General features: G+C 41.0%; 1 protein-coding gene across 3 annotated transcripts in view; it reads left to right on the plus strand.

The window, feature by feature from the left end:
- PCDH19 (protocadherin 19) overlaps positions 1–7,220 on the plus strand; it is a 99,521-nt gene extending 92,301 nt beyond the window's left edge. For all 3 annotated transcript variants that reach the window (XM_064482972.1, XM_031446119.2, XM_064482971.1), the window contains one exon: positions 1,219–7,220. In XM_064482972.1, the coding sequence (XP_064339042.1) occupies positions 1,219–1,808 (590 nt within the window). In that variant the 3' untranslated portion in view covers positions 1,809–7,220. The remainder of the gene's footprint in view (positions 1–1,218) is intronic.
- The last annotated feature ends 10,170 nt before the right edge of the window (positions 7,221–17,390 follow it).

Consider the following 17,390-nt stretch of genomic DNA (forward strand, 5'->3'; position numbering starts at 1 on the left):
CACAGCACATATTTCCAACTTTTTTTGTCATGTATTTTTTGTCTTTACAATCTCTCCTTGTTTCTCCACCTCCTCCGATCCTGCCCCAAGGATTTCTATAAATGTTACGCCGCTCATATTTTGATGCATTGTGCGATGGGATGAAAATTTTCATTAGGTCATCCTCATGCAAGAATGTAATATAAATATAAGTTGACCTGGAAAACTAGGGCTATAAACCAGACATTAACAGTTTTTCAATAGACAGGCAGAAGTTAACCCTGGGCCTGTGCTTTAGAGAAGCCCATGTAGAAAGACTTTCTGAGAGCCAAATTAAAACTTTTAACTCTAAATGAACCTGACCTGAAAAGAAAAACATGTCTTGCCAGTAATTCTAAATTCTGTCTGGTGAGATCTTCTTTGATAGGATTAAAGTAATCCATGAAAGAATTATTTTAATAAATTTGACCCTAATGAAACTTCAGATATGAAAGATAAGGAGGGATGGCTAGTTGGGTATAATTAAACGATGTTTAGCCTATGAGTGATACATGCATAGGGCCAGTTGAAGCTTCTGGGTCAGAAAGAAGGAAGAGATTTCAGTGTATTCCTCCTAATGGGAAATAAAGTCATGTCAATGGTTTAGTGAGGAGATTGGCTGGTGGGACTGGTGGTCAAAAAGAAGTGACATGATTGGGTTTTCAAAGACAGCATGAGACCAATCTAAATATTAAGCACCATAATCACTGACAGGTAAGGTGGGAAAGTGTGACAGTGCTATTACTCGAGAACATGATCAAGACTTCTCAGATATACTGACTGTTGGATTCTCTCCTCTGCCTCCACTCCCTCTTCTGCTGGAACCAGTTTCAAACCCGGTTGATTTTTAGTAGGAGTTGTTGATAAAAATGCTGACTCTCAGTACCTTGACGGTTAGGATAAAGTTTTTTTTTAAATATATTTTTTCATCATAACGTGTTTCCCTTTAGGTTTTTAGTTTTGTCAGCAGTGGGAGCAGCAACAAAAATAATAATAAAAAAGTTGGGGAGAGTATACAGGGGGAGACCTACAGCTTTCAAAAAATCCAGTTCTTCACACTTGTCCCAAAAGGCAATAAAGGACTATCTAGAGGTATCATTTCCCAAAAGGGCTTGTGGGCACCTAAGAAACCAACACTGGAGAGTAACAGTGATTCCTGGGAAAAGCTGATGAAATTGACATTTTATTTTCTCCAAACAGATCAGAATGAAGGATTTCATTGCAGGGAAGAGTGCCGGATTCTTGGCCACTCTGACAGGTGCTGGATGCCTCGGAACCCCATGCCCACCCGCTCCAAGTCTCCCGAGCACGTGAGGAACATCATTGCACTGTCCATTGAAGCTACTGCGGCTGATGTTGAAGCTTATGACGACTGCGGCCCCACCAAGCGGACTTTTGCAACCTTTGGAAAAGATGTCAGCGACCACCCGGCTGAGGAGAGGCCCACCCTGAAAGGCAGGAGGACTGTCGATGTGACCATCTGCAGCCCCAAGGTCAATGGCGCTATTCGGGAGGCGGGCAATGGCTGTGAGGCTATTAGCCCCGTCACCTCCCCTCTGCACCTCAAGAGCCCTCTGCCTACCAAGCCTTCTATGTCTTACACCGTTGCCCTGGCGCCCCCGGCCCGCGATCTGGAGCAGTATGTCAACAATGCCCCTTCTCGTCCCTCTGAAGCTGAGCCCCGTGGAGCTGATGGCGAGAAAGTCGTGCACGAGGTCAACCCCATTCTGAAGGAGGGTCGCGACAAAGAGTCTCCCGGCATGAAGCGTCTGAAGGATATCGTTCTCTAAACCAGGCTTGGGGAAGAAGAGAGAGAAACCACGCTGGCTAGCGAAGAGGCAGGAGCTGATCATTTTAATTGCTCATCAATGGTTGGTTTTTGAGTGGCTGTATTTCAGAGCTTTCCCTAAATGTATTGTTTATAAATGACTATCATTCTGTGACAATCCCTCTCGTTTCAACAGACAGCAGGGGTGTTCCGTTGGAGCAAATTAGCTTTGGCTTTAGTTGTTTATGGGGCCTTGATATTGGGGAAACAGAGACAAATTCAGTTGTGAAAAAGTATTATGTATTAAGTGTTTGAATTTATATATTTTTCTATGTCGAAATTATAATAAAAAGTACCATTGTTTGTGGAGGATTACATTTAAAAAAGCAAAAAAAAAAAAAAAAAAGAAGCTCTGGACACCTTTAATAAGCTCGCCACTGTTTTGTAGTATAGACAAGTTAATGGTCATTTATTGTGTACTCTTCATTGATTCAGTGATGTGAAATTGAGCCCCTAAAAGGTTGTTTCTGAAGCTCGAGTACTTTCCAATGCCACTACTTTGCTGTGGACACCCCTGCTTTAAGAACCCTTTTGCTAGCTGTGCTATTGTTGTATTTGATATTGCAAATTGCTACGTGTGTGGTGATGGCAAAAGGCTTTTAGAGGTTGGTGTTTTTTTTCTTAAAAAAATAAAATAAAACTACAGACAAAAACAAAGCTCAAACAACTGAGACGGCAAGTGAATGAGTAAGACCACACATGAAGATTGAGTACTTGGAGGAGACTCACGTGGAGGAGACCCACGGAGTGGTTGCTCACCACCTTGCAGAATAGTTTTCCTGCCTTTCAGTCTTCTGCCCAGATCCATGATAGATCATTGCAGAAAGTCATTTTTGGATATTCTGCTATCTAATTTGCAGTTGTCAGAAATACTGTGCTGAAAGTTTTATGAGATCAATTTTTCTCATTTTCAGGCCCTGAACAGGAAAGTTGCTCCTGAAGTGATCAGTTTCCAGTCTTAGAAATTCCCCATCTCCAATCATCTCAAACTCAAAAAGACTAAATCTATTTTGAGTTCTAAATTAGCATCTTTTCAGGCATACACTTCCTGATTCAGTGTTTCCCAATCACGATTGGAATTTTAGACTGCAAAGCACGTCATGGGCTGGAATTGAGAACTCCATGTAGGATTATAAATAGGGGTAGAGTAAGCAGTACAAAGTGTACATTTAGGAAAAGACAGGTAACATGTAACAGCATCACTGATCCAATTACCATGCCTTCTAAATGGAGACACTTGGACACTTGAACTTGTCTTTTTATGATTAGTACTTTTTTTAAATTAAAAATGTGAACAAGAAACTATTAAAATAAATATCCATTAGATTTAGCTAACTCTTTGCTGTAGGCTAGGAATACACCTTTTTTTTTTAATTAGCAAGTTTGTTACACACATTCTTCCCACTCCCCCATTACTAATTGTCTATTAAATTCACTAGCCAACATAGTATTCTTGCAGCCTAAGAGTTCATTGTTTAAAAATGAACAAATATGTCACCTTTGCTCTGCCTTGGTCTTAAAAGAGCTGTTTCTGGAGAAACAAGTTTTGTGGTTATGTTCTCATTTGTTTCATTTTTTGAAATTCAAGAGTACCCAGAAAAAAAAGGCTTAAAGGTTAGAGCGCTAGAATGCAAAAGAGGATTTATTTTCTTAAGTTTAGGTAGATAAGTCAGCTCTTTTAAATGTTTTAGTTATTTTTGCCTGAGTTCCTGGCTTTATACATTACTAGGAACATTTTCTTTTGTGGAGGGGGGAGGGCTTTGAGGGAGGGAGTGGGTAAGGCAGTGGGGATGGGGTTAGGTAGGGGAGAATATTTCTGAAAAAGAACTTATAATGAAGCTACAAATTCATCCTTATTCCTTATTCAGTGCTGAATACTACCTCATGCAAAATATTGGTGTGGCTGCAAATTTCCCTCTGAAACTGACACAATTAGAAATCGATTACTGTACCATCTTCATTTTGGTTCATTTAATTCTCTCTCTCTTTTTCCCCTTTGATTCATTTCATTTTAGTAGTAGATTTTGAATTAGGTATTTATTTCTGTTTGCAAGTGAATAAACTATTTGATCAACACATTAAAATTTAATTTTTTTCATTCAATTTATAATGGCTGCCTGTAGAATTTAGACTGTTCCTTGCCTGATCCATCCTGATATTATGTTGTTAGGTGCCACCCCAAGGTCGCTTTCAAGTCAGATTTGACAGTTTTTGTACAGGTGTATTTCTTACCATGCTCAGCAGGAAGGAGGGAGCTGAAAAGATTGTGGCAAGTGGGAACATTCAATGTTAGATGGCTGTTGAGCCAGAGAGGCCACTGGCTGGCATGTCTCTTACCGGCTAAGTTTAAACTGGTTAGAGTAGCAGTGACATTGATGCTGCTTTTCTCTTGTGTTTTTTTCTTCCTTTTTCTTTTTTTCAGAATTCAGTTTCAAGCTATAGACCAATCCTTTTTCCTTCTCAAAATACTTTGTTCGCAGTGGGCAGTCAGACATTTTTTGGCTTCCAAACCCTTTATTGAGCATGTTCAGAGAATTCCCCTCATTAAGAAAATATCTTTTTTTTTTCCTTTCCAGTTGTCTGATGTATACATCCTCCCAGAAGCACAAGTGCATCCTAGGAGGGCTTTGTAAGCTGGTTTTATAGGCAGGCTGTGCCTGCGAATAGGAATTTTGTGCAAGGATCCTAAATTTCCCTTTGGTTCATGTTTCCCCACCCCTTCTTTTCAACATGTCTGATAAAAAGCCACAAAGGCCAGAGGGCCAGATATTCTTCCTTTTCCCTCTCTAAACATGTTATGCATTTAAATATGAGGGAGCAGTTTCAGTTCCTAAATCCTAGGGAGTTCCATTCCATTTATTCTGATGTCCCTTTTAGGGAGGAGTCGGTATTGAGGCATGACTTACTTTACTAACAACTGCTTTGGGCATGTCCCTGAGCAGGTGAACGTCTTCATGCACTAGAAAGGGTTCAGTTTGCATTGATTGATTGCTTTCCCCCAAATATGGGGATATACTACTTACAAGGAATAGGAAGAAGAGAACCATGCCATGTGGAATCTCTTTTTTCTTCTTTTTACTGACTAATCTATGAACCTGTTCAGAAGGAAACTTACCATCCTTTGAGTCTCTAAAAGCCAGTAAAGGAAATTATGGCCCACCTTATTGCCCAAATAGGTAATGGGCCAAGGGACCCTGCAGTTCCTGAATGGCAGTGGTTCTCAAAGTGTGGTCTCTGGACCGACAGCACCAGCAGCCCTTGGATAATGGTAATTCCCTGTCCTCACCCAGACCAACTGAAGCAGAAATTCTGGCTGTGGGACCTGGCAATCCATATGGATCAGATCCCCACTAAAGGTTGAGGACTTGTTAAAGCACAGGTTGAGGGGACCCACACTTAGAGTTTCTGGTTCAGTAGGTCTGGGTTGGGGCCTGAGTCTTTGCTGATTTAAAAATTCCCAGGTGATGCTGATGCTGCTGGCCCAGGAACCACACTTTGAGTATCACTGCTCCAGTGTAAACCTGTCTCATAGAGCTAATTGCACCTAAGATGCCTGTTTAAACTCGTTCATTGACACAGTGTCCCACGGATCACTAAGCAAAAATGTTAATGGAGTACAACTTAAAACTCTGAAAATTGGAACCACCCAGAGTATCATCCCAATAGTGTTACTTCAGCATACAACTGATTGTATGAAGGGAATTCAGTTGAACTTTTCATATAGCTCTGTCATATCAACAGGCAAAACAAAAGCTGTGCACTTGAAGCAGCAAGGACAAAGGGCAGTTTGGGGAGAGGCAGGGTTTTAGAGGATAGCTCAATCGGGCATCCAAGGCGGGAAAAGGATTATTATTGTACATAATAGAAGTTCTGACTGGAATTCCAATTCACTTTATGGGGATCATTTCGATGTTGAATGTTCCCCAAAGCATCCTGACAAGTCTGGTCCACTTGGCTCTTTACCCGGGGTAATAAGACCCTAACTGACTTTGAAAAACTGGCATAAATGAGCTTATGAAGTCCATTGTATACAGTCCTAGTGTTTGCCTTCTCAGTAAAATTACATTTAAGGATGTCATTTCATGAGTCAAATTGTATCTGCTGACACTGAAGTGTATTGAGGTGTTGTTCTTTAGTTTAAGTATGTAACAAAGTAATATTCAAAGGGGATGTGTGGGGGTGGGGCTGGGACCGGGTGGCTTTATATTGATAATGAAATATTCCAGAGCAAAACACATTGTCCTAATGAAGCTGTTGCAGCTCTCTTTGTTTTCTTGTGAGGCTGGAATTGGCCTGTGGGTCACATGTTGTGCAAAAGTGAATTAATTTCCAATAGAACTCATATCGCTTCTGTAACACAAAGAAAATCAAACCACCTTGTCGGAAATATACATTGTAAGGCGCTCTTGGTAAGGAACAACGCACGAAAACCTGATCTTGATTGGAAAGCACTGTAGGTCATTAGGGACAACTGATGATGCTGATTGTTGCTCCAGCTGTGTTGGCAATTAAAGATGACCTTGTTACTAACTGCAAGTTGCTGTCAACCTTAGCAAACAAACCAGCTAACACCATTACAGCACTGGTTAAGTAGATTTTTACTGGCACTGGCTGGCGTTCAGCTGAGGAAGGCTAGGATACAGACTTTAATGACCAAGAGCCAGACTAGCTCGAGCTAGAAATTCAGCAACAAATACCTCCTTGTGCTATTTGAATGCTAAGGTATTAGTTGCAAAAGGCTTTCGCCTTCTCTCCTCTAGTGAGGGGAATGAGCCTGATGACACTATTACTGTTTACCTGTCAAACCAGGGTGGAAATTTAGAGGGATGCAAGTACAGTATGTCTCATTAAGCAGTCTCTGTTGCTGACTATATGAAGATGAAATTGTTGTATATGCTGATCTGTATGTTATGTACATTTTCACAGTGATTGAATCATTGTAAAAAGACAAAAAAAAAAAGACAAAAAAGAATCACCACTCTGTCTATTTTATGAAAATGATAAAGCAGCTTTATTAAATTATTACAGTTATGTTTTAAATGGTGTTATCTGCCACATTGTTTCCTTTTCTCTGGTGGTTCTCTGTTTTCCCCTTAAATGTGTTTTCTCTGCTTCAAAAATTTAATGCATTTTAGTATTAAAGGCTATTATGGAAAAATTATTGAGTGTTTGGTGAACTGTGTCTCGGAGGGTGTCGGTTGGCATGGGGGTGGGGGTGACTATTAGGAGGGAACCAGCCCTCAGTGGGGTCACTGCTGTTCCAACCCAAATGATTTCTCTTGCCATTTTCATTTCACACAATCACCAACTCTTCCAACTAAGAGGGGCCACTTCCTTCAGCCAGGCTCCCATCATTTCCTGAGTACCTCCACTCCTCCCCACCCCAGTCAATACCTTTTTCTGAGAAGGGAGACCCATTCACATCTAGAGTGGTAAAGACTTTCCTGGGTGGCACCTTACACAAGAGCACTAAAACCATTCTTTAAAATAAACCATTTCAGGCAGCCAACTTCACAGTGGGACTTCTCTGAAGAATTAATTTTAAAAAAGGTGAGAAATAGTAGAGGCTGACAGCAGGGGAAAAGAGAATTTAAAACAAAGATGACCTGGCTGCTCCTTTGATGCCTTCAGGTTTGAAAGCAAAGCAACAGGAAAGGCTCTGACTTTGCACGTAACAAGGCTGCAGCGAAAGCCCTGACAAGCTTTCTTTATCCCAACTATTATTCTCTGGGACTTAGCGCTGGCGCTATAAGTATTCATTCTGGCTGCAACTGGCAGAAAAAGAAATCAGAGTAGAGAAGAAAAAGGAGCACGGAAGAACATTTTCAAGTAGTGCCTTTAATGGTTAAAGACTAACTTGCTTCAGCCTGACGTATTCTTTCTGGACAATTAAAAAGAAATGATCTCAAGGAAATCCATGGCTTCTCTGGATTGCCATCTTCCTGTTGTCTCCACCCACCTGTATTAAATGGCGATTGCATCTTATTCCCCAGAATTAGCCCGAAAGCCATAGCAATAGGCAGCTATTTGGTGCTGCAAGTTAGCAGGTGTTACATCGGCAAGCAAACACAGACATGCTGGGACACACAAGTCACATACACGGATACGTGTGCAGATGTTCATACAGACTCACAGATGTTCACAAAGGTGTATCAGAGGGAGGCTGGTCTCTCACTTGTTTGGAGGCCATTAAGTCATAGGAGGCTATTAGGAGTGCTTCTGAGTCTACACCGAAAGTACAAAGAAAAGTTTTTGGCTCTCCTCCATCTACCTTTTTGTTTGAGAGGGGAGGGGAGGACCAAAAAAAAAAAAAAAAAAAAAAAAAAAACCCAAAAACCTTCTCCTTTAAAATAAGATCCTTCAAAGAATAAGAGAAAGTAAATTCTCATGTAATGAAGGGCATTCACATATGCAATATACATACATCCAAGGTCATGGAACATTACTGTGACCTCTACCTAATGCAGGAGAGTGGCCAGGTTGGAGGCAACATCTCAAAGCTATTCAAATTTATGAAACAAAACAAAACAAATCATTAAAATAATCCCCTTCCTCAGTTTGGTATCAAAGTGTTTGTGACTCTTCTCAAATGTGTCACTGATTTGCTGTGTGTGGGGCTCAAGAAACCCTGGTGGGAACTGATGTGAAGAGGGCAGTTTCTGATACGAGGGTGACAGCTGCTCCAGGGTGAAAGACAGGACTAACCATGTTTTATAATTTGAGTTTGGGAGTAGAAACATGCCTGAGAGAAGACCATCTTGGATGCACTGCCACCACTTGTAAAGGGATGGGACCCTTAACCTCCCCCAAACAAAATTCTCCAGGATGGGAGCAGTGAGGTGTTCTCTTAGAGTTTTAGGTCTTAAGCTTCCTTCATGTTGCTAATTACTTAGTTGCACATGTCTGACGCCTCATCCATGTGCTGCTTTTGATGCGGAGCAGAACAGGTAGAAAGTGGCACAAGATTCTCTCAGCTACGTGCAATTCCTGGCTCACTGGCTGTGACCCCACCCCACTCTCCCAAGGATCGGTGTACTGTCTATCTACTTAAATTCATTACCATTCTCAACTACTCTTAAGGGACAAATAATCAACCCAGTAAGTTCTTCCTTACCAGGTTATTAACAATGGATGCTAAAGTCTTAAGGCATTTATTTATCTGAAAAACATATTGACATTTTAGCTGAGATCTTTGAGACCTCAGTGTCATGGTCCAAGGAAGTGTTTGTAGCAGTGAGATTTTTAAGCCAGGGGGCTTTTGATCAGCCTCACAGGCAACTCCCTACTCCTTCTATACCCAGTGCCTGCTTTCAAGTCATATTAGTCATGCACGACAGAACTATGGCTCCTTTTAGAGTCTGTGCACTCTAGCTAGTCAACAGCCCTTGAAATCAAGGTCTGGTAACCCTATATTCATCTGTCCCTCTGGGTTTCAAGTAATCTGTCAAGGATGTATTCATGTGTGTTACAGGTCAGTGCAGCTGGAGTCCATCCCAATACATGTTCACAACAGGCCTTGGTGACTTTTTTAGATCCAGGAAGTTGGTGGAGGGTGAGGGAAGTTGAAGGCTAAAACAGAGTGGTAGTGGGTGGTGGTAGGGAGGGGAGGCACATGTGAAAAAGAAATTGAAATCAAGGCAATTGCAAAGAAAGATATCAGGGAGTCAAAAAAATTAGCTGGGAAAAGGGGCTGAATCAGTGATGAGCACTTGGCCATCAGAGGCCCAGGAACTGGTTCCCATGGCTGCTTCATAGTTCAGGTGGAGTTGAAAAGGCCCCAAAAGGCCCTCTATCTGGTCCTTCTCAGTCAACAGGGGCCCTGACTCGGAGCTAAACAACAAAGTGATGTTAGACAAAGAAAAAGGAGAAGGAAGGAGAGGAATGATCCCAATTACGTGCATAAAGTCTTTGGTAATGAATATACCAGGTTCCCCTAAAGGAGGCCTTGCTATAAAGAATGTAAAGACCAACCCATTTTAAAATTCCTGTCACTGATGTCACCTTGTCCAGTTTGCCTCACTGGTCCAAAATGTTTTCAGTCTGGGATGTAGTTCTTCAGGGTTTGGGATGTCAGAACTGAGTTACAGGAAATGCTAAGCACTGAGATGTTTTACCAACACTATTCTAGCATTCTTTTTTTTTTTTTCTTTTTAGCAGAAAAATACAGAATGTCAGAGACCAACACACAGGCATTTTATGTCCCCAAATTAACATAAAGGAGCTTTCCCCAAACTGTTTGATAAGCTTTCCTCTGCCGGCACTGTGATGCAGGCCACAGCATCCCTCATCTGGATGACTGAACTAGTCTCCTGATTTGCCTGGACTTACCCACCCTGCCTCTATCATTCTTCACACTGCAGCCAGAAGGACCTTGCTAAAATACAATGCTGGTTAAATCACAACTCTGCTTAAAACCTGTCAGTGGTTTCTCTTAAGATGAAGTTCTAACTCCTTAACACGGACTACAAGAGTGCTTTTCAATTTTTGTGAATTGCTCCCTATAGTAAGAAGTGCATTTTGCATCATGACTCAGTAGCCACACATGTACATAACTGAAACAAACAGTTTGCAAGCAACACTTATCCTCATTACCTGCAGTGCACTCTGAGATTTCCTATTCAACTCCGTGTGCCTATGGTCAGCAAACTTTTTCTGGAAAGGACCAGATGGTAAATATTTTAGGCTTTGTGGTCCGGATGATCTCTGTTGTCACGACTAAACTTTACCACTATCACGGTGTACACAAATACTTTGTTTAGAGTTCCCAGGACTTTGTGCGTTCCCCGAAGACCCCCCAGTTTTTACATGCAGAACAACTCACCCCCAACCCTGGGTAGTAAGTGCTCTGACTAGAGACATTTCAGGATCACACAGTGCCTTACTCACAGGCCCAGATCTTGATGGGCACCACACCAACATTACCTTTATATGCCATACTTATTAAACAAAGTAGTTACCTAAACTTAATTAGCAGGCAATGAGCCAAAAAATAATTTTCATGATTACTACAGAGAGAGAGAAAAAAATCCAATCAATCACAAAACAAGTTCTCTTTCTCTGTTATTCTTTCTCAATGTATATAATGCTCACAAGTATGTAAGTAAATAAGTACATGCATATACGTGACAAGTAAAGCACCATTTAACATAAATTCAATCTCCAACCCAGCGTCACAAAATGAATCTTTTCAAAGAACACAACTCAGAGAAAGAAAGAGATACCCTCGTTTCATAGCACATTAGCTTGAATTTTCAGATGGCTTCACCTACAGACTTTACAAATTGTGAAGGAGAATGCTGAAGCTTGTAGTTAGCGGCGTAGTTATTTCTTACTGCATTTTCTCTCTTGATTCTTCTCATTCTAGTGTTTACCCTTGTGTCTGAGAAACTGGGTTCATTATTTACATTTTCAGCCTGTCTCTGTGTTTCTTCTTTCTTGAAGGATTAATGCATGTCGGAACTTCACAAGACATCTAGCTGTAGCCACCCTCCTTCTACTCTGAGCCTCACGTACCATAACCCTACCTCTACAAACCTGGGCCCACTGAGCATGGCACAAGCTTTGAGGGGCCTCAGAAAGCATCACTTGTGAGTGCTGGCTGAGTATCAGACTTTTTGAAGAATGGATTGGCAGTGGGATGAATATTAAGGGAGAATAAGTGGAAAACTCTTGCTGTAATTTAGGCACAAGCTATGAGGACCTGAATGGCATCGGACCACAGTGGCAGTGGTACTAGAAAGAAAACTTGGCAGAGTTTATGTGATTGGGGGTTAAAAGGCAAAAAATGAGAGAAAACAGTTGGTAAACGCAAGAATTTATAATGGTCTGATTGGAGGAAGATGATCATATATTCGTTTAGTCAACAAATACTAATTGAGCACTTACTAGATGATAGTTAGTCTGTTAGGTGCTAGGGATATAGCAGTGAACAACATAGACAGAAAATTTTGCCCTCAAGGAGTTTACATTCTGTAGGGGAAGATAGATGATAAATAAGATTCATGAATATAGTATCTGTTATGTCGGATTGTGCTAAATGCTAAGGAGAGGAAAACAATCAGTCACAGAAAGCAAATAGTTAGGGCAGCCAAGGAAGGCCTCCCTGAGAAGGTAATTTGTGAATAAAGGCCTAAAGAAATTGGATTAGTAGCTGTCTGGGTATCTGGTCCAGAGATAGGAGGCTTGAGCAGAGCAGTAATCTGACTCAGAATTTAGCAGTGTCACTCTGGCAGATGGACTGCAGTGGGACAAAGCCAGAGGAAGAGGGACAAATTAGGAGGCGTGTGCAATAATCCAGGCCAGAGAGGATGGTAGCTTGAACCTGGGTGAAGGCCATGGAGAGGGTGACAAGTGATCCAGCCTGGATATATTCTTACTGTCTCTTTGTAGTTGAAAATGGGGATATTGATATCAATAGAAAGTTAAAGAATGGAAAGTGACAAGAACAACTGTAAAATGCTGGGAAAATATGAGGTCCTGGTAGGTGAGACAAAATAGGCAATAGGGAGGGGAGGAAAGATAATCATGAGAAATGAAAATAGAGCCATGTGGGAGAGAAAAAGGCAATTAGAATGTGTTTGAAATCAGTTTTCAAATCTCAAGTGTTTCTGGTTATACAGACTGCACAGTACCCATGCCTTTCACAGGCACCTTGTAAGGTAACATGATTTGCAGCATTTTGAAATAATGAACTTGTTCTCTTTTATATGTATAGATTAAGAAGATATTTGTTCTCCTCTAAGCTAAATGAGGCAAAAGGAAATTCTAATTGACCCTGGAAAAAGTAATTAATGGGTCAGAACAGCCCTATCTTTTTTTTCTTTTGAGCAGTACTTCCTGAATGAATGGGCTATAGGCAAAATCCGTTCTCTTGTCTGCTCTCCAGTCAGCAAATCTGTGATGCCACTTCTGGGGTTCAGAACCATTGCGACAACTTAGAATTCCTTCCTGTTGGTAGAAGGCTGCAAGCAGAGTAAGTAGTACCTGGAAATTGTTTGGGCCTTGAATTTTTGAACTTCATTATGAAAAATGTCAAACATACATAGTAGTTGAGAAAATAGTGTAATAAATGTGATAGCCCCATCATCCAGCTTTAATAATTGTCAATACACGTAGGCTTTGTATTTCATAGAGAATAAAGGGAAATGAGGACCCTGGGTAGATTCTGTGTTTTGGAATTCTGACATTTTATTTCTTGGCAATCAGAAGACTCAGAGTATAGTCTGGTCCAGAAATAGGAGGCTTCTTCAGGTTTTGTAGATGGAAGAACATCTGGGGGCACAGAGGAGGAGAATGATAACTTTTAGAATTGGGAAAAATCTACGAAGGAAAAGTATAAAACCCTGAGTGGCTGGGGAGCACAACCCTCCAGAAGTTATAGGGTAGGCATATTATGGTTAGCTTTACTCTCCCAAAGTTTTCAGCTCAATTGACTCATTCTACTGGAGCTGTTTCCTCTTTTCTTTTTGATGAGACACTAGTTTACTGTTCTATTTCAGCATTAAAAATCCATGGGAAAAGTAATTTACTTTGCCAATAGTTTTTCACTCACCGGGTTTTTTTCTTCTGTAGCACATTGACTTTTTAAAGTTCAAGGTCTATGTTTCTTGAAAGATGTAAGGTCTTTACAGTTTACTGTAGTGTTTTCTCATAGAATAAATGTCAAGCTTAACTTTGCACCATCTTACTTTTCTTATCCCTGAACCTTGATTGCCTTGGAGACAAAAAAGTGTGTGTGTATTTGTGTGTGTGTGTGTGTGCGTGTGTGTGAGTGTGTATATGTGGGTGTGTGTATGTCTATGGGGAAGGATGCTTAGAAGATTCTCGGACTGGGTGAGTGTGAAGGGGGAGTACCTACAAAGGTTTCCACTCTTTTGATCAGTAATTGTTGCCAATAAGGGAGACAACTGATGGCCACTGGTATAATTTTCCTTAGGAAATAGCTAGTTTGACACAAAGAACTCTCTAGTGAGGTTATATCAGGGAGGGTCATGCTCGTTGGCCATTGACTGACCCCCCAGGGGAGTGGTGTGGAGGACTGGGCTGGGCTCCAGCAACTGCGCCTGGGTGGAGCTTGAGTTGAGCACATGGTAGTTTTTCGCTTACTTATTTTCAGATGACAGTTCAAATATTTGGCCTAGATCAGTCCCTTCTGAGGTCTCCAAAGGCAGCTGAAGATGTTTTAAATCCCTCCCAATACTTTGTCAGGGAGCTGCATCTGGCTTTGATAAACCAAAGAGAAATGTGATTAGAATAGCAGTCAGAAGGCAGTGAACACAAGAAGGCCTTCCTTTCCAGGACACTTTAAGAAAGAGAATCCTCCCATTTGGAAACCTCAAGGACATAAACACACATTTTTGGGTTGCCACTTAATGGTGGTGGCACTTCTCAGGGAGGCCTTCCCTGGCTGCCCTAACTAAAGTTTCAGTGACACCCTAGACATTTACTATTCCCTTTCCCTGTCCGATTTTTCTTTGTTTCTTTAAATTTTTTTTTATTGAAGTATAGTTGATTTACAATGTTGTGTTAATTTCTGGTGCACAGCATAGCGATTCATTTATGCACACACACACATGTATTCCTTTTCATATTCTTTTTCATTATAGGTTATTATAAGGTATTGAATATAGTTCCCTGTGCTATACAGCCAATTCTTCTTATAATTTATCACAATCTGACACTCTATAGAGATGCTACCTAGCAATGTGGCACAGGTAAGAAAGCATTGCAGGGACTGAGGACTTTCATTTTTTCATCTAACAACTTGGGCCAAATCAAAAGGAGATGAAATCCGAAGGCATTTCAGAAAAATAGTTCTGATATGCATATTGGTCCTATTTGACCCAGCTGGCCCATAGGGAGCAGCTTCCCACGTGGGGCCTCAGGGATTGCACATTATAGAACGACAGAGCTTGAATAACGTTAGCCACCATTTGTTGATCATTAAGTATGTGCCAGTCACCATCAAAGTGAAATCTACATATTCTCATTTAGTCCACCCTACGTGATGGCAAGATCATTCCTATTATCATCATTCCCATTTTGCAGATGAGGAAACCGAGGCTTCCTTTACTTGATTCAGGTTCAAACAGCTATCAAGTACCAGAAATGGGGTTCAAATACAAGGAGCTTTATCTGAAAATTCGTGATTTTAACCAGCATGTTACATTTCCTTTCTAAGTTGAAAGGTACCTTAGTGATCATTCAAGTCGCTAATTTGACAGATGAGGAAAATGAGCTGCAGAGAAGGTAAATGATGGGGCTGTAAGAGCCATAGCTCCAATGAGGGCAGAGATCATAACTATTTTGCCTGCCATTGTAGGCCCCACTCCTAATTGCAGGATCAAGCCTATAGTAGTTGCTCAGTAAGAAAACATACAATGAATAGAGAATAAATCAGCAAAATGGAAGTCTTGAATTATGGATCCATGAGATCCCTTACATGTCTGACATTCTATTTCATTTGCTCCTCAGATATATATATTTTTTAAATTACTAAAGGTATTTACACACTATGTGACGTAGGTGAGGGAGGCCATGGGCATGAAAGGTCAAACTTCAATAACTTCATGGTTTTTCATGAGCGAGTGCTGGCCCAGATAACAGGGACAACATTCATTTATTCACTCTGCAAATATTTCTCGAGGTCTTAATCTGTGCTAAGCACTCTACAAGGCTCTGATGGTAGAGATGTAAATCATAGCTAATTCTGTATATCTGTACAGGATCTGTTCTAGGTGACTTTTGTCTAACCCTTTAGCATGTTTGTATTGAGCACTTGTTGTGTGCCAGGTCCGTTCCAGGCACTGGGGTTACATGGTTGAACAAAACAGACAAAAATTCATGTCCTCATGGAGCTTATACTCTAATCCTTCTGACACATTTATGAGGTTTCTGATATCTTTGAGCCCATTTTATAGATGAGGAGACTAAGACACAGAGAGATTAATAAACTGTTCAGGATCTCATTGGCAGGAAGTGGCAAAGTCGGGCTTATGCCCAGGTAGTATGGTGCCCAAGACTGCTTTTAACTATTGCATTCTACTGCCTTTCAAAGAGGAATCAGAGTGTTTGCACTCAAAGGGCTCATGGACTATTTAGGGAGACAGGCAAGAAAATGATCAACTCTTAAACAACATAAATAGCAGGAGCTGACCCCCCCTGTGTGCTTACCCTGCTTCAGCCTTTTGTGTTAAGAACTTGACATATTTTCTTTCATTTCATCCTTCTAACAATCTGAAGGGATAGATTACATTATGAACCCCATTTTCCAGCTGAAACAGCTGTTGGGCTCCACATCACATGTCCTTAACTAATAAATATTTAAAATACATTACCCCAATACATGAACACAGTCTATCTTACAGAATAGCACAGTTGTAGCCTCCCCGCCCCCAGCCTTTGCTTTTACTTACTTTCAAACCACTAGGATTATTTTTTTGATCTTTCGTAGCTTGTTCACACTGTAGGACCTATGTGCTTTGCTTTGATGGTCTCTGAAAGGCCACCTAAGTTAGGCCTGATGTCTCCAGAAGGTCTGCTAAGTTTGTGCTGGTGCTGCAAGCTGCTTTCTTAATAGCATCTTGTAGGGCCTTTCAAAAATGATACTCTCACCTGGCTGAAGAAGCAGCGTGATGAAGTGGCTAAACTTGTCATCTTTAGACTTACACAGTCTGAAGTTCAAGTCCAGTGTGCTGCCTCTCTCCAGCTTGGCAAGTTACTTAACGTTTCTGTACCTCGGTTTCCAAGCACTGAAAGCAAATTCTTCTAGAGGCTTTAAGAGGAGGGGAAAGTCTATATTGAAAAAGGATTAGGAGAAGTACTTATTTTTCAGTGCCCTGTGTATGTGTGTGTGTGCATGTGTGTATGTACCTGTGAGTGTGAAAGTACACTGTCCTCAATCTCGCCAGCCCAACTGACTACAATATAATAATGTATATTTGCCATTCATTCAGACATCCTTTACAATTTTCCCTTTAGGAAGTGCTGTATAATAGAATCACCCATAAAACTGTATTTCATGCCTATCTTATTAATGAGTTCATTTGTGACCACACTTGTTAAAGTGAATTTCAAATAATGACTTGCCACTTATTGTCAAATGTTAGCCAACTTTACATCCACCTCTAGTTGTCATGTAACAGTTGAGCATTAATATTTATTGCTAGATGTTAGCGATTTTACAGAGCTTTGCTTTAAATGTTTGGTGCCTCACAATCTGTTGGCACAAAAAGTGTAACAAAGCAAATGACAGGAGAGCAGATTATAATGGAGTCTGATGGTTCATCTTTAAAAGGGAAACCTATTTCCAGGGAGAACATCTGCTCTTAATGCGGAGTGCGGGGGCCATAGCTGGGGCTGCTTATACTTTCAGCAGATGGAAGTGGCGTGGACTGGAAATTCACAGAGCATCGGAGACTGAAGTTTGTCACCTCACCAGATTGCTTCCTGGATAGTTCCTTGTCTAGCAGCTTTGAACCTGCAAATGCCAAATGGGTACACATTGTCTTCCGAGTAAAAAGACAGTCCCATGTGTCAATTTCAA

Source organism: Camelus dromedarius, chromosome X (assembly GCF_036321535.1).
Source record: "Camelus dromedarius isolate mCamDro1 chromosome X, mCamDro1.pat, whole genome shotgun sequence".
Taxonomy (NCBI): domain Eukaryota; kingdom Metazoa; phylum Chordata; class Mammalia; order Artiodactyla; family Camelidae; genus Camelus; species Camelus dromedarius.